We start from the raw sequence: 26,049 nt of genomic DNA, 5'->3' as shown, positions 1-26,049 counted from the left end.
GATGGGTGGAAGACTTCAGGAACTTGTTGACAACATTGTCTGTCACCATGGTTCCGATTTTCAGTTGTCTCAGAGAAAGCCACACATTGATTTCTTCTTGCATGGCGCGGAGCAGTTCCTCTCCTGTGTGACTTTGTTCGCCCAGGCAAACCAGGTGTAGAACTGCGTGACACCGCTGTGCCCTGCACATGTGGTATGATGGGGCAGCACTTGTGGAGGCTGAGGTGGTGGTGGAGAAGGAGGCAGACACTGGCGCAGGAGCAGCAGTTTGACAACATGGAGGAGACAGCGCCGTCTCCTGTGGAAGTTGTTGGTGTGGCTGGTCGGGAAGCACATTCACCCAGTGGGCTGTAAAGGACACGTACTGGCCCTGACCATAATTACAGCTCCACACGTCCGCGCTGCTGTGCACCTTGGAAGAAACTGATAAGCTCAAGGACTGGCCCACCTTCAGTTCTACATATTGGTGAAGGGCTGGCACTGCCTTTTTGGGAAAAAAAAAATGGTGGCTTGGAGCTCTCCACCTCAGTTAGGCACAAGCCATTAGTTCTCTGCAGGGTGCAGAGTCCACGACTTGGAAAGGGAGAGACTGCAGTACCAACAACATTGACAAGAGCACGATCAGCTTCTGCACCTTAGGATGGCTGGACGCATAGAGTTGTCTCTTTGTAATCGCCTCTTTCAACGACTGCTGGCACCATGCGTAGGTGCTGGAGCCTTGACGAGCTGAAATGGCATATGTGCCACTAGGTTCTGCTGCGGTGGCAAGATGGACCTCCACATCTGTTCCACGTTTCTTCCAGGCCATAGGATGGTGACGCTGCACGTGTTGACGTAGGGCTGTGGTGCCAACGTTAGTTCCCTGGCCACGCTTCACTTTCTGCCCGCAGATACGACATATACCCACGCTCGGCTCCTCTGGTGTCTTAACAAAAAACTGCTAAAAAACTAATTTTACCGCCAACGCTCTGCACTGAAAGACTACTACCGCCGCTGCCTCGCTGAGCCCCTGTGCCACTGCTTACTTGGACATGCAAATCAGGATTTGTACCCGGCAGACGTTTGGCTCTCGTCCTCGCACTGCTGCCACCCTGCTGACTCACGGCCACAGTAGCGACTTGCGACGCGCAAGCTGACACTCTCTTCGCCTGATATGATGGATCCCCTGTTACACCCGGCTCCCAAGTGCTATCGGCTACATCATCGTCAATTTGCGTTTCCCGGTCACTGCTACTCTCCTCACCGGTGTCAGTATGCACAGTCTGCCTACTGCAGGAAGCAGCGGATTTCTGCCCCACCTCTTCACTGCCAAGCAGCTGCTCACTGTCCTCAATCACTTCGTCCTAACTGAGTAGTGGCGCTGAGCCCAGACCACCTAGTAGCTCTCTGGTTGCAGGAAAGGAACAGGACAGAGCCTGGTTGAGGACAGGTGAGGGCCACTGACCTGCCCGTGGGCCATGCCAACTAATTGTTGTATCTGAGGAACCCACGGACTCTTGGCTGAGGTTGTCAGATGTTATATTTGAGGAATTGGATGACCTAGTGAAACCGATTCGCCCATCTCTAGTGAGGAGTGAAAAATGGAAACGCAAAAACAATAAATTGGTTTGAGGCGAAGGGGTTAAAAAGATGTCACATATTTTTTATTGTCTTTTTATCCAGTTATCTTTTCTATCACATGTGGATATGAATCTCCGGCCGTCTTTATTCTCTTTTCTATGTTTCTCTTCTCCCTCTTCTCTTATTTCTTCTTCTTTGTAACTTTTTGTGCACATTTCCTATAATTGTTTCTCTCTGTATATTATATTATATCCTGTTCTTCGCTCCTATAAATGGACTTGTTGTGAAGCCTCTGACTGTTTGCGGTGAATGAGTTGAGTCTTTCCTCGTGTTATCTGTAGGATGAGATTATTGGGGAGTGTAAATAACGTTCAATATTTTCATTATATTCTGCAGTAAAACCGGATTCATTCAGATATTGTACAAATCGCATGATCATTACCTCCGCAGTAGCAACACGTCGCCCACATATCTTAAAGGGGCGGGTCACTTCACCTCATGTTTCTTGTAATGTCTGTGTAAGTGTTGGGGGGGAGGGAGCAGGATATGAGGTGATTTACCTATATCCATCTATTACTAGTCCTGATTCGCTTTCCTGATATGTAAAGTGAAGCCTCCGGTCTTTCACCTCATCAGCCGGAGATTCCTGACCATAAAATGGCCGCAGATGGAGGGTCATGTGATCTCTATCTGTCCATGAGCAATCGCGGGCAGGGCGATTGCTGATGGACAGGTCCGGGCAGGGCGATTGCTGATGGACAGATAGAGATCACATGACCCTCCATTTTATGGTCAGGAATCTCTGGCTAAAAGAGGTAAAAGACAGGAGAAGTCACTTTACATATCAGGAAAGCGAAATATTAATAGATGTATATTGGTAATTATTACCTCATATCCTTCTTTCATCTTACCCTTTTGTTTGATAACTCATTCTGGTTGGAAGCGCTGCCCTTTTTGATATTAAATTATTAAACTTATACATTCTAATGACTCCATAACTCCGTTACCTGAAGTGATTGCTGAACTAGTGAGTGTAATATTGTATTTGGGCCGAATCTATGCAAAGTGTCCCGACGCCCTTATACATGGCGAGTGGTGGAAGGTAAAATCACTCAGGTTCTGGAGGGCGGAGAGCAGTCAGAGGAAGGTCCAGTGTAACCCGATATCTCCCGTCCTGAACCTAATTCTGTGATCCTGACAATCCCACATACACTTGAACCATAGAGGCCTATGGGAGCTGTGCACCTGGAGTCATAGTATCTATAGGGGGAATACAGGCAGTCCCTGACTTACAGCGTTCCGAGATACGAACAACCAAGGTAACTAAGGAAGCGTGAGATCGCACCAGCTAATACTTCCTTAGTTACCAGCGATCCGTGGGCTCTTCTAAATACATCTTATCCTATGCCATACAAAACTAAAAAAATTCAACTTAAGTACAAGCCTCCGGTCCCTATTTTGCATGTAACCCGGGGACTGCCTACAGCCCCCTATCAATCCTGGGAGATCTCCTCCAAAATATCAAGAATCTACAAAATCTCTCACTGCAAAAAAAAAAAAAAAACGCCAGGAAATCCGGATCACACATTAAGCACAGAGATAGACTCAGAGCACATTTATGAGACAGGAGGGATCTAGAGCATGTACATGATGCATGGGCAGGGTTCTAGAGCATGAAGATGATGTATAGGCAGGGTTCTAGAGCATGTAGATGATGTATGGCCAGGGTTCTAGAGCATGAAGATGATGTATAGGCAGGGTTCTAGAACATGTAGATGATGTATGGGCAGGGTTCTAGAGCATGAAGATGGTGTATGGGCAGGGTTCTAGAGCATGAAGAGGATGTACGGGCAGGGTTCTAGAGCAAGCAGAGGATGTATGGCCAGGGTTCTAGAGCATGCAGAGGATGTAAGACCAGGGTTCTAGAGCAAGTAGAGGATGTATGGCCAGGGTTCTAGAGCATGCAGAGGATGTATTCCCAGGGTTCTAGAGCATGCAGAGGATGTATGGGCAGGGTTCTAGAGCATGTAGATGATGTATGGCCAGGGTTCTAGAGCATGCAGAGGATGTATGGCCAGGATTCTAGAGCATGTAGATGATGTATGGGCAGGGTTCTAGAGCATGTAGATGATGTATGGGCAGGGTTCTAGAGCATGTAGATGATGTATGGCCAGGGTTCTAGAGCATGTAGAGGATGTATGGCCAGGGTTCTAGAGCTTGTAGAGGATGTATGGGCAGGGTTCTAGAGCATGTAGATGATGCATGGCCAGGGTTCTAGAGCATGTAGAGGATGTATGGCCAGGGTTCTAGAGCTTGTAGATGATGTATGGGCAGGGTTCTAGAGCATGTAGATGATGTATGGCCAGGGTTCTAGAGCTTGTAGAGGATGTATGAGCAGGGTTCTAGAGCTTGTAGAGGATGTATGGCCAGGGTTCTAGAGCATGCAGAGGATGTATGGCCAGGGTTCTAGAGCATGCAGAGGATGTATGACCAGGGTTCTAGAGCATGTAGAGGATGTATGGGCAGGGTTCTAGAGCATGTAGATGATGTATGGCCAGGGTTCTAGAGCATGCAGATGATGTATGGGCAGGGTTCTAGAGCATGTAGATGATGTATGGGCAGGGTTCTAGAGCATGTAGATGATGTATGGGCAGGGTTCTAGAGCATGTAGATGATGTATGGGCAGGGTTCTAGAGCATGTAGATTATGTATGGGCAGGGTTCTAGCACACATAATGCACAGGGTTAGCTTCAGATCACATACATGTACACAAAATAGAACTTATAACATGCAGATCCCGTGATCTGTGCCCTATGCCCAGTCTAGTGCCAGTATACCCGGGCCGCTGTGCCCATTCTCACGGCTTACACTGGACTCTGCAGGTGATAAAGAGCTGGGCTTATATTACAATGAGTAGTTTTTTTTAGGAGTCATTTTTAATTTCTGGATGTTGGTCTCTACTGAGGGTCAGTTTTCTGTTTGTGCTTCACGTATCACCAGGGCCGGATTATAAGGGGGGGGCACCCTGGGTGCGTGCCCCGGAGCCCCCACCACTTGGTACTTAAAGAAGCCCCCACCAAATGTGGGCGATTCAGGTGATTGCATGGCCGCCGGAATCGCCCACATTATATATGGGTCCGGCTCCCCGGCCGGTACCCCATAGACTTTAATCTATGAAGTGGAACAATAATTTCCCTGCTCTGCCATAGACCATCGGACCTGTACCAAGACAGTGGTGCCCTGCCGCTGCGCTGCCAGTGCCAAAAGGAGGAAGTCACGCGCATCAGGAGAACAGAGGAAGGTGAGTTCAATTTGATTAATTTGCCTAGGGCTGTATATAGTTATAATATGAGGCTGTATATAGTTACTAAGGAGGCTGTATATAGTTATTATGGGGGGGTTGTATATAGTTATTATAGGGTGGCTGTATATATTATAGGGGGACTGGATATTTTTATTACTAGCAACAATAGTGGGGAGGGCCACCACCATTTTGCGCCCAGGGTCCTCCACCACCCATAATACGGCCCTGCATGTCACCACCACAGCCCCCCACCACCACTGTGTCCCTGGTCTGATTGTCACCTCTACCTTGTGTCTGCACCTTGGTGTAATGCCACCAACCACATACAGAGACGTTTCCCATCACCAAGGCACGAGCACACGGGTGACTGTCCTCTCCTCCACCACAACAAGGCACCGACGAGGCTCTTCTTCTCCTCAGCATCAGGGACTTACCTCCACCACATTCCCTCCTCCAGGTCAGTGCATGGGGCAGCCCCAGACAACGGATAGAAACATGTGAGGACAGTGAGAGAACATGCAGAATACACAGAGCAGAGAGGTGGCCTCCTACATCAGTGGTGGCCTCCTACATCAGTGGTGGCCTCCTACATCAGTGGTGGCCTCCTGCATCAGTGGTGGCCTCCCGCATCAGTGGTGGCCTCCTGCATCAGTGGTGGCCTCCTACATCAGTGGTGGCCTCCTGCATCAGTGGTGGCCTCCTACATCAGTGGTGGCCTCCTACATCAGTGGTGGCCTCCTGCATCAGTGGTGGCCTCCTACATCAGTGGTGGCCTCCTACATCAGTGGTGGCCTCCTGCATCAGTGGTGGCCTCCTGCATCAGTGGTGGCCTCCTATATCAGTGGTGGCCTCCTACATCAGTGGTGGCCTCCTATATCAGTGGTGGCCTCCTGCATCAGTGGTGGCCTCCTACATCAGTGGTGGCCTCCTATATCAGTGGTGGCCTCCTACATCAGTGGTGGCCTCCTGCATCAGTGGTGGCCTCCTACATCAGTGGTGGCCTCCTACATCAGTGGTGGCCTCCTGCATCAGTGGTGGCCTCCTACATCAGTGGTGGCCTCCTACATCAGTGGTGGCCTCCTGCATCAGTGGTGGCCTCCTGCATCAGTGGTGGCCTCCTACATCAGTGGTGGCCTCCTATATCAGTGGTGGCCTCCTGCATCAGTGGTGGCCTCCTGCATCAGTGGTGGCCTCCTGCATCAGTGGTGGCCTCCTACATCAGTGGTGGCCTCCTGCATCAGTGGTGGCCTCCTACATCAGTGGTGGCCTCCTACATCAGTGGTGGCCTCCTGCATCAGTGGTGGCCTCCTACATCAGTGGTGGCCTCCTATATCAGTGGTGGCCTCCTACATCAGTGGTGGCCTCCTACATCAGTGGTGGTCTCCTACCTCCAGCAGTGTCCTCCATTAGGCCCCTCGCTCTTCACGTTGTCTGTACCCGCTCTTCCTGATCTGGCGTTGCCACCATTGCTGGAGACAGGAAATATACAGATTGTGTGAAGACCCTGCAGACCATGGGGGAAGGAGATAATGTCTGGGGTATGACAGACATGTCCAGACTGCGGTGCACATAACACCCATAGTATCTCCAAGATCCGGACCTGAGCACCAGGGGACAGTGACAAATGGTAAAACCAAGGCGAGAGCTTCACCAACCTCCAGATGATGGCCCCTGGAGCACTCTGATATCAGGGGGCCTACTGCAGAGCCCGGTGCAGGCCCCTTCTCCTCGAGGGTGAATGTAGGAAATGTAATTGTATGAACCTGTGATGGGGGGCGCTCTAACACCAATATACAGGGTGAATCCATGTGGATGGAGCAATTCTAGGGGCCATGACCTGGGGTCGCCCTACAGCGATGTCTGTACCTCTGGATGGAAGGCTCAGGATGATAACCAGGGGAACCCTAAGATGCCACATTTGCCCCCTGACCCCATGTTTCTAGCACAGGACAGAGTTGTTATTGTGAGGAGCCTCAGGATGACGGTCTGTGGAGGCTTCTCCTTTCCTCTTCTATCTGTTCAGTAGGAAGTTCTGGAGAACATCCTAGAAGATGGGACTAGATCCAGGCACCAGGAGAGGGAAGGACACTCAGCAGCCATAGCCGGGATCTTCTCCAGTGATGGGAGAACCTGACAGCAGGAGGAAGCTCAACCGAGAGAGGATCCGAGGGAACCCAAAGGAGGAAGAATATTACTCACCAGGAACAAGAGGAAAATAACCTTCACTGCAAGAACAGGAAGAGCAACATAAACCAAGAACTGGAGAGAAGATCCGGAGGCTGCAAGAAGACAAAGACAACGAGGAGATGTACAATATATATATATATATATATATATATATATATACCCCAGTAATACCCCTCTTACCTGTAATCTCCAGTACATGGGGTATAATACCCAGTAATACCCCTCTTACCTGTAATCACCACTACATGGGGTATAACACCCAGTAATACCCCTCTTACCTGTAATCTCCAGTACATGGGGTATAACACCCAGTAATACCCCTCTTACCTGTAATCTCCACTACATGGGGTATAATACCCAGTAATACCCCTCTTACCTGTAATCTCCAGTACATGGGGTATAACACCCAGTAATACCCCTCTTACCTGTAATCTCCAGTACATGGGGTATAACACCCAGTAATACCCCTCTTACCTGTAATCTCCAGTACATGGGGTATAACACCCAGTAATACCCCTCTTACCTGTAATCTCCACTACATGGGGTATAATACACAGTAATACCCCTCTTACCTGTAATCTCCAGTACATGGGGTATAACACCCAGTAATACCTCTCTTACCTGTAATCTCCAGTACATGGGGTATAACACCCAGTAATACCCCTCTTACTTGTAATCTCCAGTACATGGGGTATAACACCCAGTAATACCCCTCTTACCTGTAATCTCCACTACATGGGGTATAATACACAGTAATACCCCTCTTACCTGTAATCTCCAGTACATGGGGTATAACACCCAGTAATACCCCTCTTTCCTGTAATCTCCAGTACATGGGGTATAACACCCAGTAATACCCCTCTTACCTGTAATCTCCAGTACATGGGGTATAATACCCAGTAATACCCCTCTTACCTGTAATCTCCAGTACATGGGGTATAACACCCAGTAATACCCCTCTTACCTGTAATCTCCAGTACATGGGGTATAACACCCAGTAATACCCCTCTTACCTGTAATCACCAGAACATGGAGTATAATACCCAGTAATACCCCCCCTACCTGTAATCACCACTACATGGGGTATAATACCCAGTTATACCCCTCTTACCTGTAATCACCAGTACATGGGGTATAACACCCAGTAATACCCCTCTTACCTGTAATCTCCACTACATGGGGTATAACACCCAGTAATACCCCTCTTACCTGTAATCTCCACTACATGGGGTATAATACCCAGTAATACCCCCCTTACCTGTAATCACCACTACATGGGGTATAATACCCAGTAATACCCCTCTTACCTGTAATCTCCAGTACATGGGGTATAACACCCAGTAATACCCCTCTTACCTGTAATCTCCAGTACATGGGGTATAACACCCAGTAATACCCCTCTTACCTGTAATCTCCACTACATGGGGTATAACACCCAGTAATACCCCTCTTACCTGTAATCTCCAGTACATGGAGTATAATACCCAGTAATACCCCTCTTACCTGTAATCTCCAGTACATGGGGTATAATACCCAGTAATACCCCTCTTACCTGTAATCTCCAGTACATGGGGTATATCACCCAGTAATACCCCTCTTACCTGTAATCTCCAGTACATGGGGTATAACACCCAGTAATACCCCTCTTACCTGTAATCTCCACTACATGGGGTATAACACCCAGTAATACCCCTCTTACCTGTAATCTCCACTACATGGGGTATAATACCCAGTAATACCCCTCTTACCTGTAATCTCCACTACATGGGGTATAATACCCAGTAATACCCCTCTTACCTGTAATCTCCAGTACATGGGGTGTAATACCCAGTAATACCCCTCTTACCTGTAATCTCCAGTACATGGGGTAAATCACCCAGTAATACCCCTCTTACCTGTAATCTCCAGTACATGGGGTAAAATACCCAGTAATACCCCTCTTACCTGTAATCTCCAGTACATGGGGTGTAATACCCAGTAATACCCCTCTTACCTGTAATCTCCACTACATGGGGTATAACACCCAGTAATACCCCTCTTACCTGTAATCTCCAGTACATGGGGTATAACACCCAGTAATACCCCTCTTACCTGTAATCTCCAGTACATGGGGTATAATACCCAGTAATACCCCTCATACCTGTAATCTCCAGTACATGGGGTATAACACCCAGTAATACCCCTCTTACCTGTAATCTCCACTACATGGTGTATAATACCCAGTAATACCCCTCTTACCTGTAATCTCCAGTACATGGGGTATAATACCCAGTAATACCCCTCTTACCTGTAATCACCACTACTTGGGGGATAATACCCAGTAATATCCCTCTTACCTGTAATCTCCACTACATGGGGTATAACACCCAGTAATACCCCTCTTACCTGTAATCTCCAGTACATGGGGTATAACACCCAGTAATACCCCTTTTACCTGTAATCTCCAGTACATGGGATATAACACCCAGTAATACCCCTCTTACCTTTAATCTCCACTACATGGGGTATAATATCCAGTAATACCCCTATTACCTGTAATCACCACTACATGCAGTATAATACCCAGTAATACCCCTCTTACCTGTAATCTCCAGTACATGGGGTATAATACCCAGTAATACCCCTGTTACCTGTAATCTCCACAACATGGGGTATAATACCCAGTAATACCCCTCTTACCTGTAATCTCCACTACATGGGGTATAATACCCAGTAATACCCCTCTTACCTGTAATCTCCACCAAATGTTGGATAATACCCAGTAATACCCCTATTACCTTTAATCTCCAGTACATGGAGTATAATACCCAGTAATACCCCTCTTACCTGTAATCTCCACTACATGGGGTATAACACCCAGTAATACCCCTCTTACCTGAAATCTCCACTACATGGGGTATAATACCCAGTAATACCCCTCTTACCTGTAATCTCCACTACATGGGGTATAATACCCAGTAATACCCCTCTTACCTGTAATCTCCACTACATGGGGTATAACACCCAGTAATACCCCTCTTACCTGTAATCTCCACTACATGGGGTATAATACCCAGTAATACCCCTCTTACCTGTAATCTCCACTACATGGGGTATAATACCCAGTAATACCCCTCTTACCTGTAATTTCCACCAAATGTTGGATAATACCCAGTAATACCCCCTATTACCTGTAATCACCAGAACATGGAGTATAATACCCAGTAATACCCCTCTTACCTGTAATCTCCACTACATGGGGTATAACACCCAGTAATACCCCTCTTACCTGTAATCTCCACTACATGGGGTATAATACCCAGTAATACCCCTCTTACCTGTAATCTCCAGTACATGGGGTATAATACCCAGTAATACCCCTCTTACCTGTAATCTCCACCAAATGTTGGATAATACCCTGTAATACCCCTATTACCTGTAATCTCCAGTACATGGAGTATAATACCCAGTAATACCCCTCTTACCTGTAATCTCCACTACATTGGGTATAACACCCAGTAATACCCCTCTTACCTGTAATCTCCACTACATGGGGTATAATACCCAGTAATACCCCTCTTACCTGTAATCTCCACTATATGGGGTATAATACCCAGTAATACCCCTCTTACCTGTAATCTCCAGTACATGGGGTATAATACCCAGAAATACCCCTCTTACCTGTAATCTCCATTACATGGGGTATAATACCCAGTAATACCCCTCTTATGTGTAATCTCCAGTACAGGGGGTATAATACCCAGTAATACCCCTCTTACCTGTAATCTCCACTACATGGGGTATAATACCCAGTAATACCCCTCTTACCTGTAATCTCCATTACATGGGGTATAATACCCAGTAATACCCCTCTTACGTGTAATCTCCAGTACAGGGGGTATAATACCCAGTAATACCCCTCTTACCTGTAATCGCCACTACATGGTGTATAATACCCAGTAATACCCCTCTTACCTGTAATCTCCAGTACATGGGGTATAATACCCAGTAATACTCCTCTTACCTGTAATCTCCACTACATGGGGTATAATACCCAGTAACACCCCTCTTACGTGTAATCTACAGTACATGGAGTATAACACCCAGTAATACCCCTCTTACCTGTAATCTCCAGTACAGGGGGTATAATACCCAGTAATACCCCTCTTCCCTGTAATACCACTACATGGGGTATAATACCCATTAATACCCCTCTTACCTGTAATCTCCAGTACATGGGGTATAACACCCAGTAATACCCCTCTTACCTGTAATCTCCAGTACATGGGGTATAATACCCAGTAATACCCCTCTTAGCTGTAATCTCCAGTACATGGGGTATAACACCCAGTAATACCCCTCTTACCTATAATCTCCACTACATGGGGTATAATACCCAGTAATACCCCTCTTACCTGTAATCTCCACTACATGGGGTATAATACCCAGTAATACCCCTCTTACCTGTAATCTCCACTACATGGGGTATAATACCCAGTAATACCCCTCTTACCTGTAATCTCCACTACATGGGGTATAACACCCAGTAATACCCCTCTTTCCTGTAATCTCCAGTACATGTGGTATAATACCCAGTAATACCCCTCTTACCTGTAATCTCCCCTACATGGGGTATAACACCCAGTAATGCCCCTCTTTCCTGTAATCTCCAGTACATGGGGTATAACACCCAGTAAAACCCCTCTTACCTGTAATCTCCAGTACATAGGGTATAATACCCCGTAATACCCCTATTACCTGTAATCTCTACAACATGGGGTATAACACCCAGTAATACCCCTCTTACCTGTAATCTCCACTACATGGGGTATAATACCCAGTAATACCCCTCTTACCTGTAATCTCCAGTACATGGGGTATAACACCCAGTAATACCCCTCCTACCTGTAATCTCCACTACATGGGGTATAATACCCAGTAATACCCCTCTTACCTGTAATCTCCAGTACATGGGGTATAATACCCAGTAATACCCCTCTTACCTGTAATCTCCACTACATGGGGTATAACACCCAGTAATACCCCTCTTACCTGTAATCTCCAGTTCATGGGGTGTAATACCCAGTAATACCCCTCTTACCTGTAACTACCACTACATGGGGTATAATACCCAGTAATACCCCTCTTACCTGTAATACCACTACATGGGGTATAACACCCAGTAATACCCCTCTTACCTGTATACTCCAGTACATGGGGTATAATACCCAGTAATACCCCTCTTACCTGAAATCTCCAGTACATGGGGTATAATACCCAGTAATACCCCTCTTACCTGTAATCTCCACTACATGGGGTATAATACCCAGTAATACCCCTCTTACCTGTAATCTCCAGTACATGGGGTATAATACCCAGTAATACCCCTCTTACCTGTAATCTCCAGTACATGGGGTATAATACCCAGTAATACCCCTCTTACCTGTAATCTCCACTACATGGGGTATAATACTCAGTAATACCCCTCTTACCTGTAATCTCCAGTACATGGGGTATAATACCAAGTAATACCTCTCTTACCTGTAGTCTCCTGTACATGGGGTATAACACCCAGTAATTCCCCTCTTACCTGTAATCTCCAGTACATGGGGTATAATACCCAGTAATACCCCTCTTACCTGTAATCTCCACTACATGGGGTATAACACCCAGTAATACCCCTCTTACCTGTAATCTCCAGTACATGGGGTATAACACCCAGTAATAACCCTCTTACCTGTAATCTCCATTACATGGGGTATAATACCCAGTAAAACCCCTCTTACCTGTAATCTCCAGGACACGGGGTATAATACCCAGTAATACCCCTCTTACCTTTAATCTCCACTACATGGGGTATAACACCCAGTAATACCCCTTTTACCTGTAATCTCCAGTACATGGGGTATAATACCCAGTAATACCCCTCTTACCTGTAATCTCCACTACATGGGGTATAACACCCAGTAATACCCCTCTTACCTGTAATCTCCAGTACATGGGGTATAACACCCAGTAATACCCCTCTTACCTGTAATCACCACTACATGGGGTATAATACCCCGTAATACCCCTCTTACCTGTAATCACCACTACATGGAGTATAATACCCAGTAATACCCCTCTTATCTGTAATCACCACTACATGGGGTATAATACCCAGTAATACCCCTGTTACCTGTAATCTCCACAACATGGGGAATAACACCCAGTAATACCCCTCTTACCTGTAATCTCCACTACATGGGGTTTAATACCCAGTAATACCCCTCTTACCTGTAATCTCCACTACATGGGGTATAATACCCATTAATACCCCTATTACCTGTAATCACCAGAACATGGAGTATAATACCCAGTAATACCCCTCTTACCTGAAATCTCCACTACATGGGGTGTAATACCCAGTAATACCCCTCTTACCTGTAATCTCCACTACATGGGGTATAATACCCAGTAATACCCCTCTTACCTGTAATCTCCAGTACATAGGGTATAATACCCAGTAATACCCCTCTTACCTGTAATCTCCACTACATGGGGTATAGCACCCAGTAATACCCCTCTTACCTGTAATCTCCAGTACATGGGGTATAATACCCAGTAATACCCCTCTTACCTGTAATCTCCATTACATGGGGTATAATACCCAGTAATACCCCTCTTACGTGTAATCTCCAGTACAGGGGGTATAATACCCAGTAATACCCCTCTTAACTGTAATCGCCACTACATGGGGTATAATACCCAGTAATACCCCTCTTACCTGTAATCTCCAGTACATGGGGTATAATACCCAGTAATACTCCTCTTACCTGTAATCTCCACTACATGGGGTATAATACCCAGTAATACCCCTCTTACGTGTAATCTACAGTACATGGAGTATAACACCCAGTAATTCCCCTCTTACCTGTAATCTCCAGTACAGGGGGTATAATACCCAGTAATACCCCTCTTCCCTGTAATACCACTACATGGGGTATAATACTCATTAATACCCCTCTTACCTGTAATCTCCAGTACATGGGGTATAACACCCAGTAATACCCCTCTTACCTGTAATCTCCAGTACATGGGGTATAATACCCAGTAATACCCCTCTTACCTGTAATCTCCAGTACATGGGGTATAACACCCAGTTAAACCCCTCTTACCTATAATCTCCACTACATGGGGTATAATACCCAGTAATACCCCTCTTACCTGTAATCTCCACTACATGGGGTATAATACCCAGTAATACCCCTCTTACCTGTAATCTCCACTACATGGGGTATAATACCCAGTAATACCCCTCTTACCTGTAATCTACAGTACATGGGGTATAATACCCAGTAATACCCCTCTTACCTGTAATCTCCACTACACGGGGTATAATACCCAGTAATACCCCTCTTACCTGTAATCACCAGAACATGGAGTATAATACCCAGTAATACCCCTCTTACCTGAAATCTCCACTACATGGGGTATAATACCCAGTAATACCCCTCTTACCTGTAATCTCCACTACATGGGGTATAATACCCAGTAATACCCCTATTACCTGTAATCACCAGAACATGGAGTATAATACCCAGTAATACCCCTCTTACCTGAAATCTCCACTACATGGGGTATAATACCCAGTAATACCCCTCTTACCTGTAATCTCCACTACATGGGGTATAATACCCAGTAATACCCCTCTTACCTGTAATCTCCAGTACATGGGGTATAATACCCAGTAATACCCCTCTTACCTGTAATCTCCATTACATGGGGTATAATACCCAGTAATACCCCTCTTACGTGTAATCTCCAGTACAGGGGGTATAATACCCAGTAATACCCCTCTTAACTGTAATCACCACTACATGGTGTATAATACCCAGTAATACCCCTCTTACCTGTAATCTCCAGTACATGGGGTATAATACCCAGTAATACCCCTCTTACGTGTAATCTACAGTACATGGAGTATAACACCCAGTAATTCCCCTCTTACCTGTAATCTCCAGTACAGGGGGTATAATACCCAGTAATACCCCTCTTCCCTGTAATACCACTACATGGGGTATAATACTCATTAATACCCCTCTTACCTGTAATCTCCAGTACATGGGGTATAACACCCAGTAATACCCCTCTTACCTGTAATCTCCAGTACATGGGGTATAATACCCAGTAATAGCCCTCTTACCTGTAATCTCCACTACATGGGGTATAACACCCAGTAATACCCCTCTTACCTGTAATCTCCAGTACATGGGGTATAACACCCAGTAATACCCCTCTTTCCTGTAATCTCCAGTACATGGGGTATAACACCCAGTAATACCCCTCTTACCTGTAATCTCCAGTACATGGGGTATAACACCCAGTAATACCCCTCTTTCCTGTAATCTCCAGTACATGTGGTATAATACCCAGTAATACCCCTCTTACCTGTAATCTCCACTACATGGGGTATAATACCCAGTAATACCCCTCTTACCTGTAATCTCCACTACATGGGGTATAACACCCAGTAATACCCCTCTTACCTGTAATCTCCAGTACATGGGGTATAACACCCAGTAATACCCCTCTTTCCTGTAATCTCCAGTACATGGGGTATAACACCCAGTAATACCCCTCTTTCCTGTAATCTCCAGTACATGTGGTATAATACCCAGTAATACCCCTCTTACCTGTAATCTCCAGTACATGGGGTATAACACCCAGTAATACCCCTCTTACCTGTAATCTCCAGTACATGGGGTATAATACCCAGTAATACCCCTCTTATCTGTAATCTTCAGTACAGGTGGTATAATACCCAGTAATACCCCTATTACCTGTAATCTCCACTACATGGGGTATAACACCCAGTAATACCCCTCTTACCTGTAATCTCCAGTACACGGGGTATAATACCCAGTAATACCCCTCTTTCCTGTTATCTCCAGTACATAGGGTATAATACCCAGTAATACCCCTCTTACCTGTAATCTCCACTACATGGGGTATAATACCCAGTAATACCCCTCTTACCTGTAATCTCCACTACATGGGGTATAACACCCAGTAATACCCCTCTTTCCTGTTATCTCCAGTACATAGGGTATAATACCCAGTAATACCCCTCTTACCTGTAATCTCCACTACATGGGATAAAACACCCAGTAATACCCCTCTTACCTGTAATCTCCACTACATGGGATAAAACACCCAGTAATACCCCTCTTACCTGTAATCTCCACTACATGGAGTATAATACTCAGTAATACCCCTCTTACCTGTAACTACCACTACATGGAGTATAATACTCAGTAATACCCCTCTTTCCTGTTATCTCCAGTACATAGGGTATAATACCCAGTAATACCCCTTTTACCTGTAATCTCCACTACATGGGGTATATAATACCCAGTAATAACCCTCTTACCTGTAATCTTCAGTACATGTGGTATAATACCCAGTAATACCCCTCTTACCTGTAATCTCCACTACATGGGGTATAACACCCAGTAATACCCCTCTTACCTGTAATCTCCAGTACATGGGGTATAATACCCAGTAATACCCCTATTACCTGTAATCTCCACTACCTGGGGTATAACACCCAGTAATACCCCTCTTACCTGTAATCTCCAGTACATGGGGTATAATACCCAGTAATACCCCTCTTACCTGTAATCTCCAATACATGGGGTATAATACCCAGTAATACCCCTTTTACCTGTAATCTTCACTATATGGGGTATAGTACACAGTAATACCACTCTTACCTGTAATCTCCACTACATGGGGTATAATAACCAGTAATACCCCTCTTACCTGTAATCTCCACTAAATTGGGTAATAACACCCAGTAATACCCCTCTTACCTGTAATCTCCATTACATGGGGTACAACACCCAGTAATACCCCTCTTACTTGTAATTGGGGTATTACTGGGTGTTATACCCCATGTAGTGGAGATTACAGGTAAGAGGGGTATTACTGGGCAATATACCCCATGTAGTGGAGATTACAGGTAATAGGGGTATTACTGGGTATTATACCCCATGTACTGGAGATACCAGGTAAGAGGGGTATTACTGGGTTTTATACCCCATGAAATAGAGATTACAGGTAAGAGGAGAATTACTGGGTAATATACCCCATGTACTGGAGAATACAGGTAAGAGGGGTATTACTGGTTGTTATACATAATGTAGTGGAGATTACAGGTAAGAGGGGTATTACTGGGTATTATACCCCATGTAGTGGAGATTACAGGTAAGAGGGGTATTACTGGGTATTATACCCCATGTAGTGGAGATTACAGGTAAGAGGGGTATTACTGGGTGTTATACCCCATGTAGTGGAGATTATAGGTAAGAGGGGTATTACTGGGTATTATACCCCATGTAGTGCTATTACAGGTAAGAGGGGTATTACTGGGTATTATACCCCATGTAGTGGAGATTACAGGTAAGAGGGGTATTACTGGGTATTATACCTCATTTGGTGGAGATTACAGGTAAGAGGGGTATTACTGGGTATTATACCCCATGTACTGGAGATTACAGGTAAGAGGGGTATTACTGGGTATTATACCCCATGTACTGGAGATTACAGGCAAGAGGGGTATTACTGGGTATTATACCCTATGTAGTGGAGATTACAGGTAAGAGGGGTATTACTGGGTATTATACACCATTTGGTGGAGATTACAGGTAAGAGGGGTATTACTGGGTATTATACCCCATGTAATGGAGATTACAGGTAAGAGGGGTATTACTGGGTATTATACCCTATGTAGTGGAGATTACAGGTAAGAGGGGTATTACTGGGTATTATACCCCATGTAGTGGAGATTACAGGTAAGAGGGGGATTACTGGGTGTTATACCCCATGTACTGGAGATTTCAGGTAAGAGGGGTATTACTGGGTATTATACCCCATGTAGTGGAGATTACAGGTAAGAGGGGTATTACTGGGTGTTATACCCCATGTAGTGGAGATTACAGGTAAGAGGGGTATTACTGGGTGTTATACCCCATGTACTGGAGATTACAGGTAAGAGTGGTATTATTGGGTATTATACTCCATGTACTGGAGATTACAGGTAAGAGGGTATTACTGGGTATTATACCCCATGTACTGGAGATTTCAGGTAAGAGGGGTATTACTGGGTATTATACCCCATGTACTGGAGATTTCAGGTAAGAGGGGTATTACTGGGTGTTATACCCCATGTACTGGAGATTTCAGGTAAGAGGGGTATTACTGGGTATTATACCCCATGTAGTGGAGATTACAGGTAAGAGGGGTATTACTGGGTATTATACCCCATGTAGTGGTAGTTATAGGTAAGAGGGGTATTACTGGGTGTTATACCCCATGTACTGGAGATTACAGGTAAGAGGGGTATTACTCGGTATTATACCCCATGTACTGGAGATTACAGGTAAGAGGGGTATTACTGGGTGTTATACCCCATGTAGTGGAGATTACAGGTAAGAGGGGTATTACTGGGTATTATACCCCATGTAGTGGTATTACAGGTAAGAGGGGTATTACTGGGTATTATACCCCATGTACTGGAGATTACAGGTAAGAGGGGTATTACTGGGTGTTATACCCCATGTAGTGGAGATTACAGGTAAGAGGGGGATTACTGGGTATTATACCCTATGTAGTGGTATTACAGGTAAGAGGGGTATTACTGGGTATTATACCCCATGTAGTGGAGATTACAGGTAAGAGGGGTATTACTGGGTATTATAACCCATGTACTGGAGATTACAGGAAAGAGGGGGATTACTGGGTGTTATACCCCATGTACTGGAGATTACAGGTAAGAGGGGTATTACTGGGTGTTATACCCCATGTACTGGAGATTACAGGTAAGAGTGGTATTACTGGGTATTATACTCCATGTACTGGAGATTACAGGTAAGAGGGGTATTACTGTGTATTATACCCCATGTAGTGGAGATTACAGGTAAGAGGGGTATTATTGGGTGTTATACGCCATGTACTGGAGATTACAGGTAAGAGGGGTATTACTGGGTGTTATATCCCATGTACTGGAGATTACAGGTAAGAGGGGTATTACTGGGTGTTATACCCCATGTAGTGGAGATTACAGGTAAGAGGGTATTACTGGATATTATACCCCATGTACTGGAGATTTCAGTTAAGAGGGGTATTACTGGGTATTATACCCCATGTACTGGAGATTTCAGGTAAGAGGGGTATTACCGGGTATTATACCCCATGTAGTGGAGCTTACAGGTAAGAGGGGTATTATTGGGTATTATACCCCATGTAGTGGTAGTTGCAGGTAAGAGGGGTATTACTGGGTGTTATATCCCATGTACTGGAGATTACAGGTAAGAGGGGTATTACTGGGTGTTATACCCCATGTAGGGGAGATTACAGGTAAGAGGGGTATTACTGGGTATTATACCCCATGTACTGGAGATTACAGGTAAGAGGGGTATTACTGGGTGTTATACCCCATGTACTGGAGATTACAGGTAAGAGGGGTATTAATGGGTGTTATACCCCATGTAGGGGAGATTACAGGTAAGAGGGGTATTAATGGGTGTTATACCCCATGTAGTGGAGATTACAGGTAAGAGGGGTATTAATGGGTATTATACACCATTTGGTGGAGATTACAGGTAAGAGGGGTATTACTGGGTATTATACCCCATGTAGTGGAGATTACAGGTAAGAGGGTATTACTGGGTATTATACCCCATGTACTAGAGATTACAGGTAAGAGGGGTATTACTGGGTATTATACCCCATGTACTGGAGATTTCAGGTAAGAGGGGGATTACTGGGTATTATACCCCATGTAGTGGAGATAACAGGTAAGAGGGGGATTACTGGGTATTATACCTCATGTACTGGATATTACAGGTAAGAGGGGTATTACTGGGTATTATACCCCATGTACTGGAGATTTCAGGTAAGTGGGGTACTACTGGGTATTATACCCCATGTACTGGAGATTTCAGGTAAGTGGGGTACTACTGGGTATTATACCCCATGTAGTGGTAGTTACAGAAAAAAGGGGTATTACTGGGTGTTATACCCCATGTACTGGAGATTACAGGTAAGAGGGGTATTACTGGGTATTATACCCCATGTACTGGAGATTACAGGCAAGAGGGGTATTACTGGGTATTATACCCCATGTAGTGGAGATTACAGGTAAGAGGGGTATTACTGGGTATTATACCCCATGTAGTGGAGATTACAGGAAAGAGGGGTATTACTGGGCATTATACCCCATGTAGTGGAGATTACAGGTGAGAGGGGTATTACTGGGTATTATACCCCATTTATTGGAGATTACAGGTAAGAGGGGTATTACTGGGTATTATACCCCATGTAGTGGAGATTACAGGTAAGAGGGGTATTACTGGGTATTATACCCCATGTACTGGAGATTACAGGTAAAAGGGGTATTACTGGGTGTTATACCCCATGTAGTGGAGATTAAAGGTAAGAGGGGTATTACTGGGTATTATACCCCGTGTACTGGAGATTACAGGTAAGAGGGGTATTACTGGGTGATATACTCCATGTACTGGAGATTACAGGTAAGAGGGGTATTACTGGGTATTATACCCCATGTAATGGAGATTACAGGTAAGAGGGTTATTACTGGGTGTTATACCCCATGTACTGGAGATTACAGGTAAGAGGGGTATTACTGGGTGTTATACCCCATGTAGTGGAGATTACAGGTAAGAGGGGTATTACTGGGTATTATACCCCATGTACTGGAGATTACAGGTAAGAGGGGAATTACTGGGTGTTATACCCCATGTACAGGAGACTACAGGTAAGAGAGGTATTACTTGGTATTATACCCCATGTACTGGAGATTACAGGTAAGAGGGGTATTACTGGGTATTATACCCCATGTAGTGGAGATTACAGGTAAGAGGGGTATTACTGGGTATTATACCCCATGTACTGGAGATTACAGGTAAGAGGGGTATTACTGGGTATCATACCCCATGTAGTGGAGATTACAGGTAAGAGGGGTATTACTGGGTATTATACCCCATGTACTGGAGATTACAGGTAAGAGGGGTATTACTGGGTATTATACCCCATGGAGTGGAGATTACAGGTAAGAGGGGTATTACTGGGTATTATACCCCATGTACTGGAGATTACAGGTAAGAGGGGTATTACTGGGTGTTATACCCCATGCACTGGAGATTACAGGTAAGAGGGGTATTACTGGGTATTATACCCCATGTAGTGGAGATTACAGGTAAGAGGGGTATTACTGGGTGTTATACCCCATGTAGTGGAGATTACAGGTAAGAGGGGTATTACTGGGTGTTATACCCCATGTAATGGAGATTACAGGTAAGAGGGGTATTACTGGGTATTATACCCCATGTAGTGGAGATTTCAGGTAAGAGGGGTATTACTGGGTATTATACCCCATGTACTGGAGATTACAGGTAAGAGGGGTATTACTGGGTATTATACCCCATGTAGTGGAGATTACAGGTAAGAGGGCTATTACTGGGTATTATACCCCATGTAGTGGAGATTACAGGTAAGAGGGGTATTACTGGGTATTATACCCCATGTACTGGAGATTACAGGTAAGAGGGGTATTACTGGGTATTATACCCCATGTAGTGGAGATTACAGGTAAGAGGGGTATTACTGGGTATTATACCCCATGTAGTGGAGATTACAGGTAAGAGGGGTATTACTGAGTATTATACCCCATGTACTGGAGATTACAGGTAAGAGGGGTATTACTAGGTATTATACCCCATGTAGTGGAGATTACAGGTAAGAGGGGTATTACTGTGTATTATACCCCATGTAGCGGATATTACAGGTAAGAGGGGTATTACTGGGTATTATATCAATCAACTGGAGGTTACAGGTAAGAGGGGTATTACTGGGTGTTATACCCCTTATAGTGAAGATTACAGGTAAGAGGGCTATTACTGGGTATTATACCCCTGTAGTGGTATACAGGTAAGAGGGGTATTACTGGGTATTATACCCCATGTATTGGAGATTACAGGTAAGAGGGGTATTCCTGGGTATTATACTCCATGTAGTGAATATTACAGGTAAGAGGGGTATTACTGGGTATTATACCCCATGTAGTGGAGATTACAGGTAATAGGGGTATTACTGGGTATTATACCCCATGTAGTGGAGATTACAGGAAAGAAGGGTATTACTGGGTATTAAACCCCATGTACTGGAGATTACAGGTAAGAGGGGTATTACTGGGTATTATACCCCATGTACTGGAGATTACAGGTAAGAGGGGTATTACTGGGTATTATACACCATGTAGTGGAGATTACAGGTAAGGGGGGTATTACTGGGTATTATACTACATGTACTGGAGATTACAGGTAAGAGGGGTATTACTGGGTGTTATACCCCATGTACTGGAGATTACAGGTAAGAGGGGTATTACTGGGCATTATACCCCATATACTGGAGATTACAGGAAAGAGGGGTATTACTGGGTGTTATACCCCATGTACTGGAGATTACAGGTAAGAGGGGTACTACTGGGTATTATACCCCATGTAGTGGAGATAACAGGTAAGAGGGGTATTACTGGGTATTATACCCCACGTACTGGAGATTACATGTAAGAGGGGTATTACTTGGTATTATACCCCATGTACTGGGGATTACAGGTAAGAGGGGTATTACTGGGTATTATACACCATGTAGAGGAGATTACAGGTAAGAGGGGTATTACTGGGTATTATACCCCATGTACTGGAGATAACAGATAAGAGGGGTATTACTGGGTATTATACCCCATGTAGTGGAGATTACAGGTAAGAGGGTATTACTGGGTATTATACCCCATGTACTGGAGATTACAGGTAAGAGGGGTATTACTGGGCATTATACCCCATGTAGTGGAGATTACAGGTAAGAGGGGTATTACTGGGTATTATACCCCATGTAGTGGAGATTACAGGTAAGAGGGGTATTACTGGGTATTATACCCCATGTACTGGAGATTACAGGTAAGAGGGGTATTACTGGGTATTATACCCCATGTAGTGGAGATTACAGGTAAGAGGGTTATTACTGGGTATTATACCCCATGTAGTGGAGATTACAGGTAAGAGGGGTGTTACTGGATATGATGTACCCCATGTAGTGGAGATTACAGGTAAGAGGGGTATTACTGGGTATTATACCCCATGTATTGGAGATTACAGGTAAGAGGGGTATTACTGGGTATCATACCCCATGTAGTGGAGATTACAGGTAAGAGGGGTATTACTGGGTATTATACCCCATGTAATGGAGATTACAGGTAAGAGGGGTATTACTGGGTATTATACCCCATGTATTGGAGATTACAGGTAAGAGGGGTATTACTGGGTATTATACCCCATGTACTGGAGATTACAGGTAAGAGGGGTATTTCTGGGCATTATACCCCATGTAGTGGAGATTACAGGTAAGAGGGGTATTACTGGGTGTTATACCCCATGTAGTGGAGATTACAGGTAAGAGGGGTATTACTGGGTATTATACCCCATGTATTGGAGATTACAGGTAAGAGGGGTATTACTGGGTATTCTACCACATGTACTGGAGATTACAGGTAAGAGGGGTATTACTGGGTATTATACCACATGTACTGGGGATTACAGGTAAGAGGGGTATTACTGGGTATTATACCCCATGTAGAGGAGATTACAGGTAAGAGGGGTATTACTGGGTATTATATACCCCATGTACTGGTGATTACAGGTAAGAGGGGTATTACTGGGTGTTATACCCCATGCACTGGAGATTACAGGTAAGAGGGGTATTACTGGGTATTATACCCCATGTAGTGGAGATTACAGGTAAGAGGGGTATTACTGGGTGTTATACCCCATGTAGTGGAGATTACAGGTAAGAGGGGTATTACTGGGTGTTATACCCCATGTAATGGAGATTACAGGTAAGAGGGGTATTACTGGGTGTTATACCCCATGTACTGGAGATAACAGATAAGAGGGGTATTACTGGGTAGTATACCCCATGTACTGGAGATTACAGGTAAGAGGGGTATTACTGGATATTATACCCCATGTAGTGGAGATTACAGGTAAGAGGGGTATTACTGGGTATTATACCCCATGTACTGGAGATTACAGGTAAGAGGGGTATTACTGGGTATTATACCCCATGTAGTGGAGATTACAGGTAAGAGGGGTATTACTGGGTATTATACCCCATGTACTGGAGATTACAGGTAAGAGGGGTATTACTGGGTATTATACCCCATGTAGTGGAGATTACAGGTAAGAGGGGTATTACTAGGTATTATACCCCATGTAGTGGAGATTACAGGTAAGAGGGGTATTACTGTGTATTATACCCCATGTAGCGGATATTACAGGTAAGAGGGGTATTACTGGGTATTATATCAATCAACTGGAGGTTACAGGTAAGAGGGGTATTACTGGGTGTTATACCCCTTATAGTGAAGATTACAGGTAAGAGGGCTATTACTGGGTATTATACCCCTCTAGTGGTATACAGGTAAGAGGGGTATTACTGGGTATTATACCCCATGTATTGGAGATTACAGGTAAGAGGGGTATTCCTGGGTATTATACTCCATGTAGTGAATATTACAGGTAAGAGGGGTATTACTGGGTATTATACCCCATGTAGTGGAGATTACAGGTAATAGGGGTATTACTGGGTATTATACCCCATGTAGTGGAGATTACAGGAAATAAGGGTATTACTGGGTATTAAACCCCATGTACTGGAGATTACAGGTAAGAGGGGTATTACTGGGTATTATACCCCATGTACTGGAGATTACAGGTAAGAGGGGTATTACTGGGTATTATACACCATGTAGTGGAGATTACAGGTAAGAGGGGTATTACTGGGTATTATACCCCATGTACTGGAGATTACAGGTAAGAGGGGTATTACTGGGGTATTATACCCCATGTAGTGGTATTACAGGTAAGAGGGGTATTACTGGGTATTATACCCCATGTAGTGGAGATAACAGGTAAGAGGGGTATTACTGGGTATTATACCCCACGTACTGGAGATTACATGTAAGAGGGGTATTACTTGGTATTATACCCCATGTACTGGAGATTACAGGTAAGAGGGGTATTACTGGGTATTATACCCCATGTACTGGAGATTACAGGTAAGAGGGGTATTACTGGGTATTATACCCCATGTACTGGAGGTTACAGGTAAGAGGGGTATTACTGGGTATTATACCCCATGTAGTGGAGATTACAGGTAAGAGGGGTATTACTAGGTATTATACCCCATGTAGTGGAGATTACAGGTAAGAGGGGTATTACTGGGTATTATATCAATCAACTGGAGGTTACAGGTAAGAGGGGTATTACTGGCTGTTATACCCCTTATAGTGAAGATTACAGGTAAGAGGGCTATTACTGGGTATTATACCCCATGTAGCGGATATTACAGGTAAGAGGGGTATTACTGGGTATTATATCAATCAACTGGAGGTTACAGGTAAGAGGGGTATTACTGGCTGTTATACCCCTTATAGTGAAGATTACAGGTAAGAGGGCTATTACTGGGTATTATACCCCTGTAGTGGTATACAGGTAAGAGGGGTATTACTGGGTATTATACCCCATGTATTGGAGATTACAGGTAAGAGGGGTATTCCTGGGTATTATACTCCATGTAGTGAATATTACAGGTAAGAGGGGTATTACTGGGTATTATACCCCATGTAGTGAATATTACAGGTAAGAGGGGTATTACTGGGTATTATACCCCATGTAGTGGAGATTACAGGAAAGAAGGGTATTACTGGGTATTAAACCCCATGTACTGGAGATTACAGGTAAGAGGGGTATTACTGGGTATTATACCCCATGTACTGGAGATTACAGGTAAGAGGGGTATTACTGGGTATTATACACCATGTAGTGGAGATTACAGGTAAGAGGGGTATTACTGGGTATTATACACCATGTAGTGGAGATTACAGGTAAGGGGGGTATTAC

At 44.7% G+C, this 26,049-nt stretch overlaps 1 protein-coding gene across 1 annotated transcript in view; it reads right to left on the bottom strand.

Annotated features, from left to right (window-relative positions):
- Positions 1-995: 995 nt before the first annotated feature.
- The window catches only part of LOC140119700 (uncharacterized), a 58,564-nt gene continuing 33,510 nt past the window's right edge, over positions 996-26,049 (bottom strand). The window contains exons 3-4 of the mRNA XM_072139011.1: positions 7,064-7,143; positions 996-1,895 (exon numbers count right to left, since the gene is read on the bottom strand). Of these exons, the coding sequence (XP_071995112.1) occupies positions 1,827-1,895; positions 7,064-7,143 (149 nt within the window). The 3' untranslated portion in view covers positions 996-1,826. The remainder of the gene's footprint in view (positions 1,896-7,063; positions 7,144-26,049) is intronic.

The sequence above is a fragment of the Engystomops pustulosus genome, chromosome 2 (assembly GCF_040894005.1).
Source record: "Engystomops pustulosus chromosome 2, aEngPut4.maternal, whole genome shotgun sequence".
Classification (NCBI taxonomy): domain Eukaryota; kingdom Metazoa; phylum Chordata; class Amphibia; order Anura; family Leptodactylidae; genus Engystomops; species Engystomops pustulosus.
Note: the sequence above shows the minus strand (reverse complement) of the source record. Positions and strands in the feature narration are given on the sequence as shown.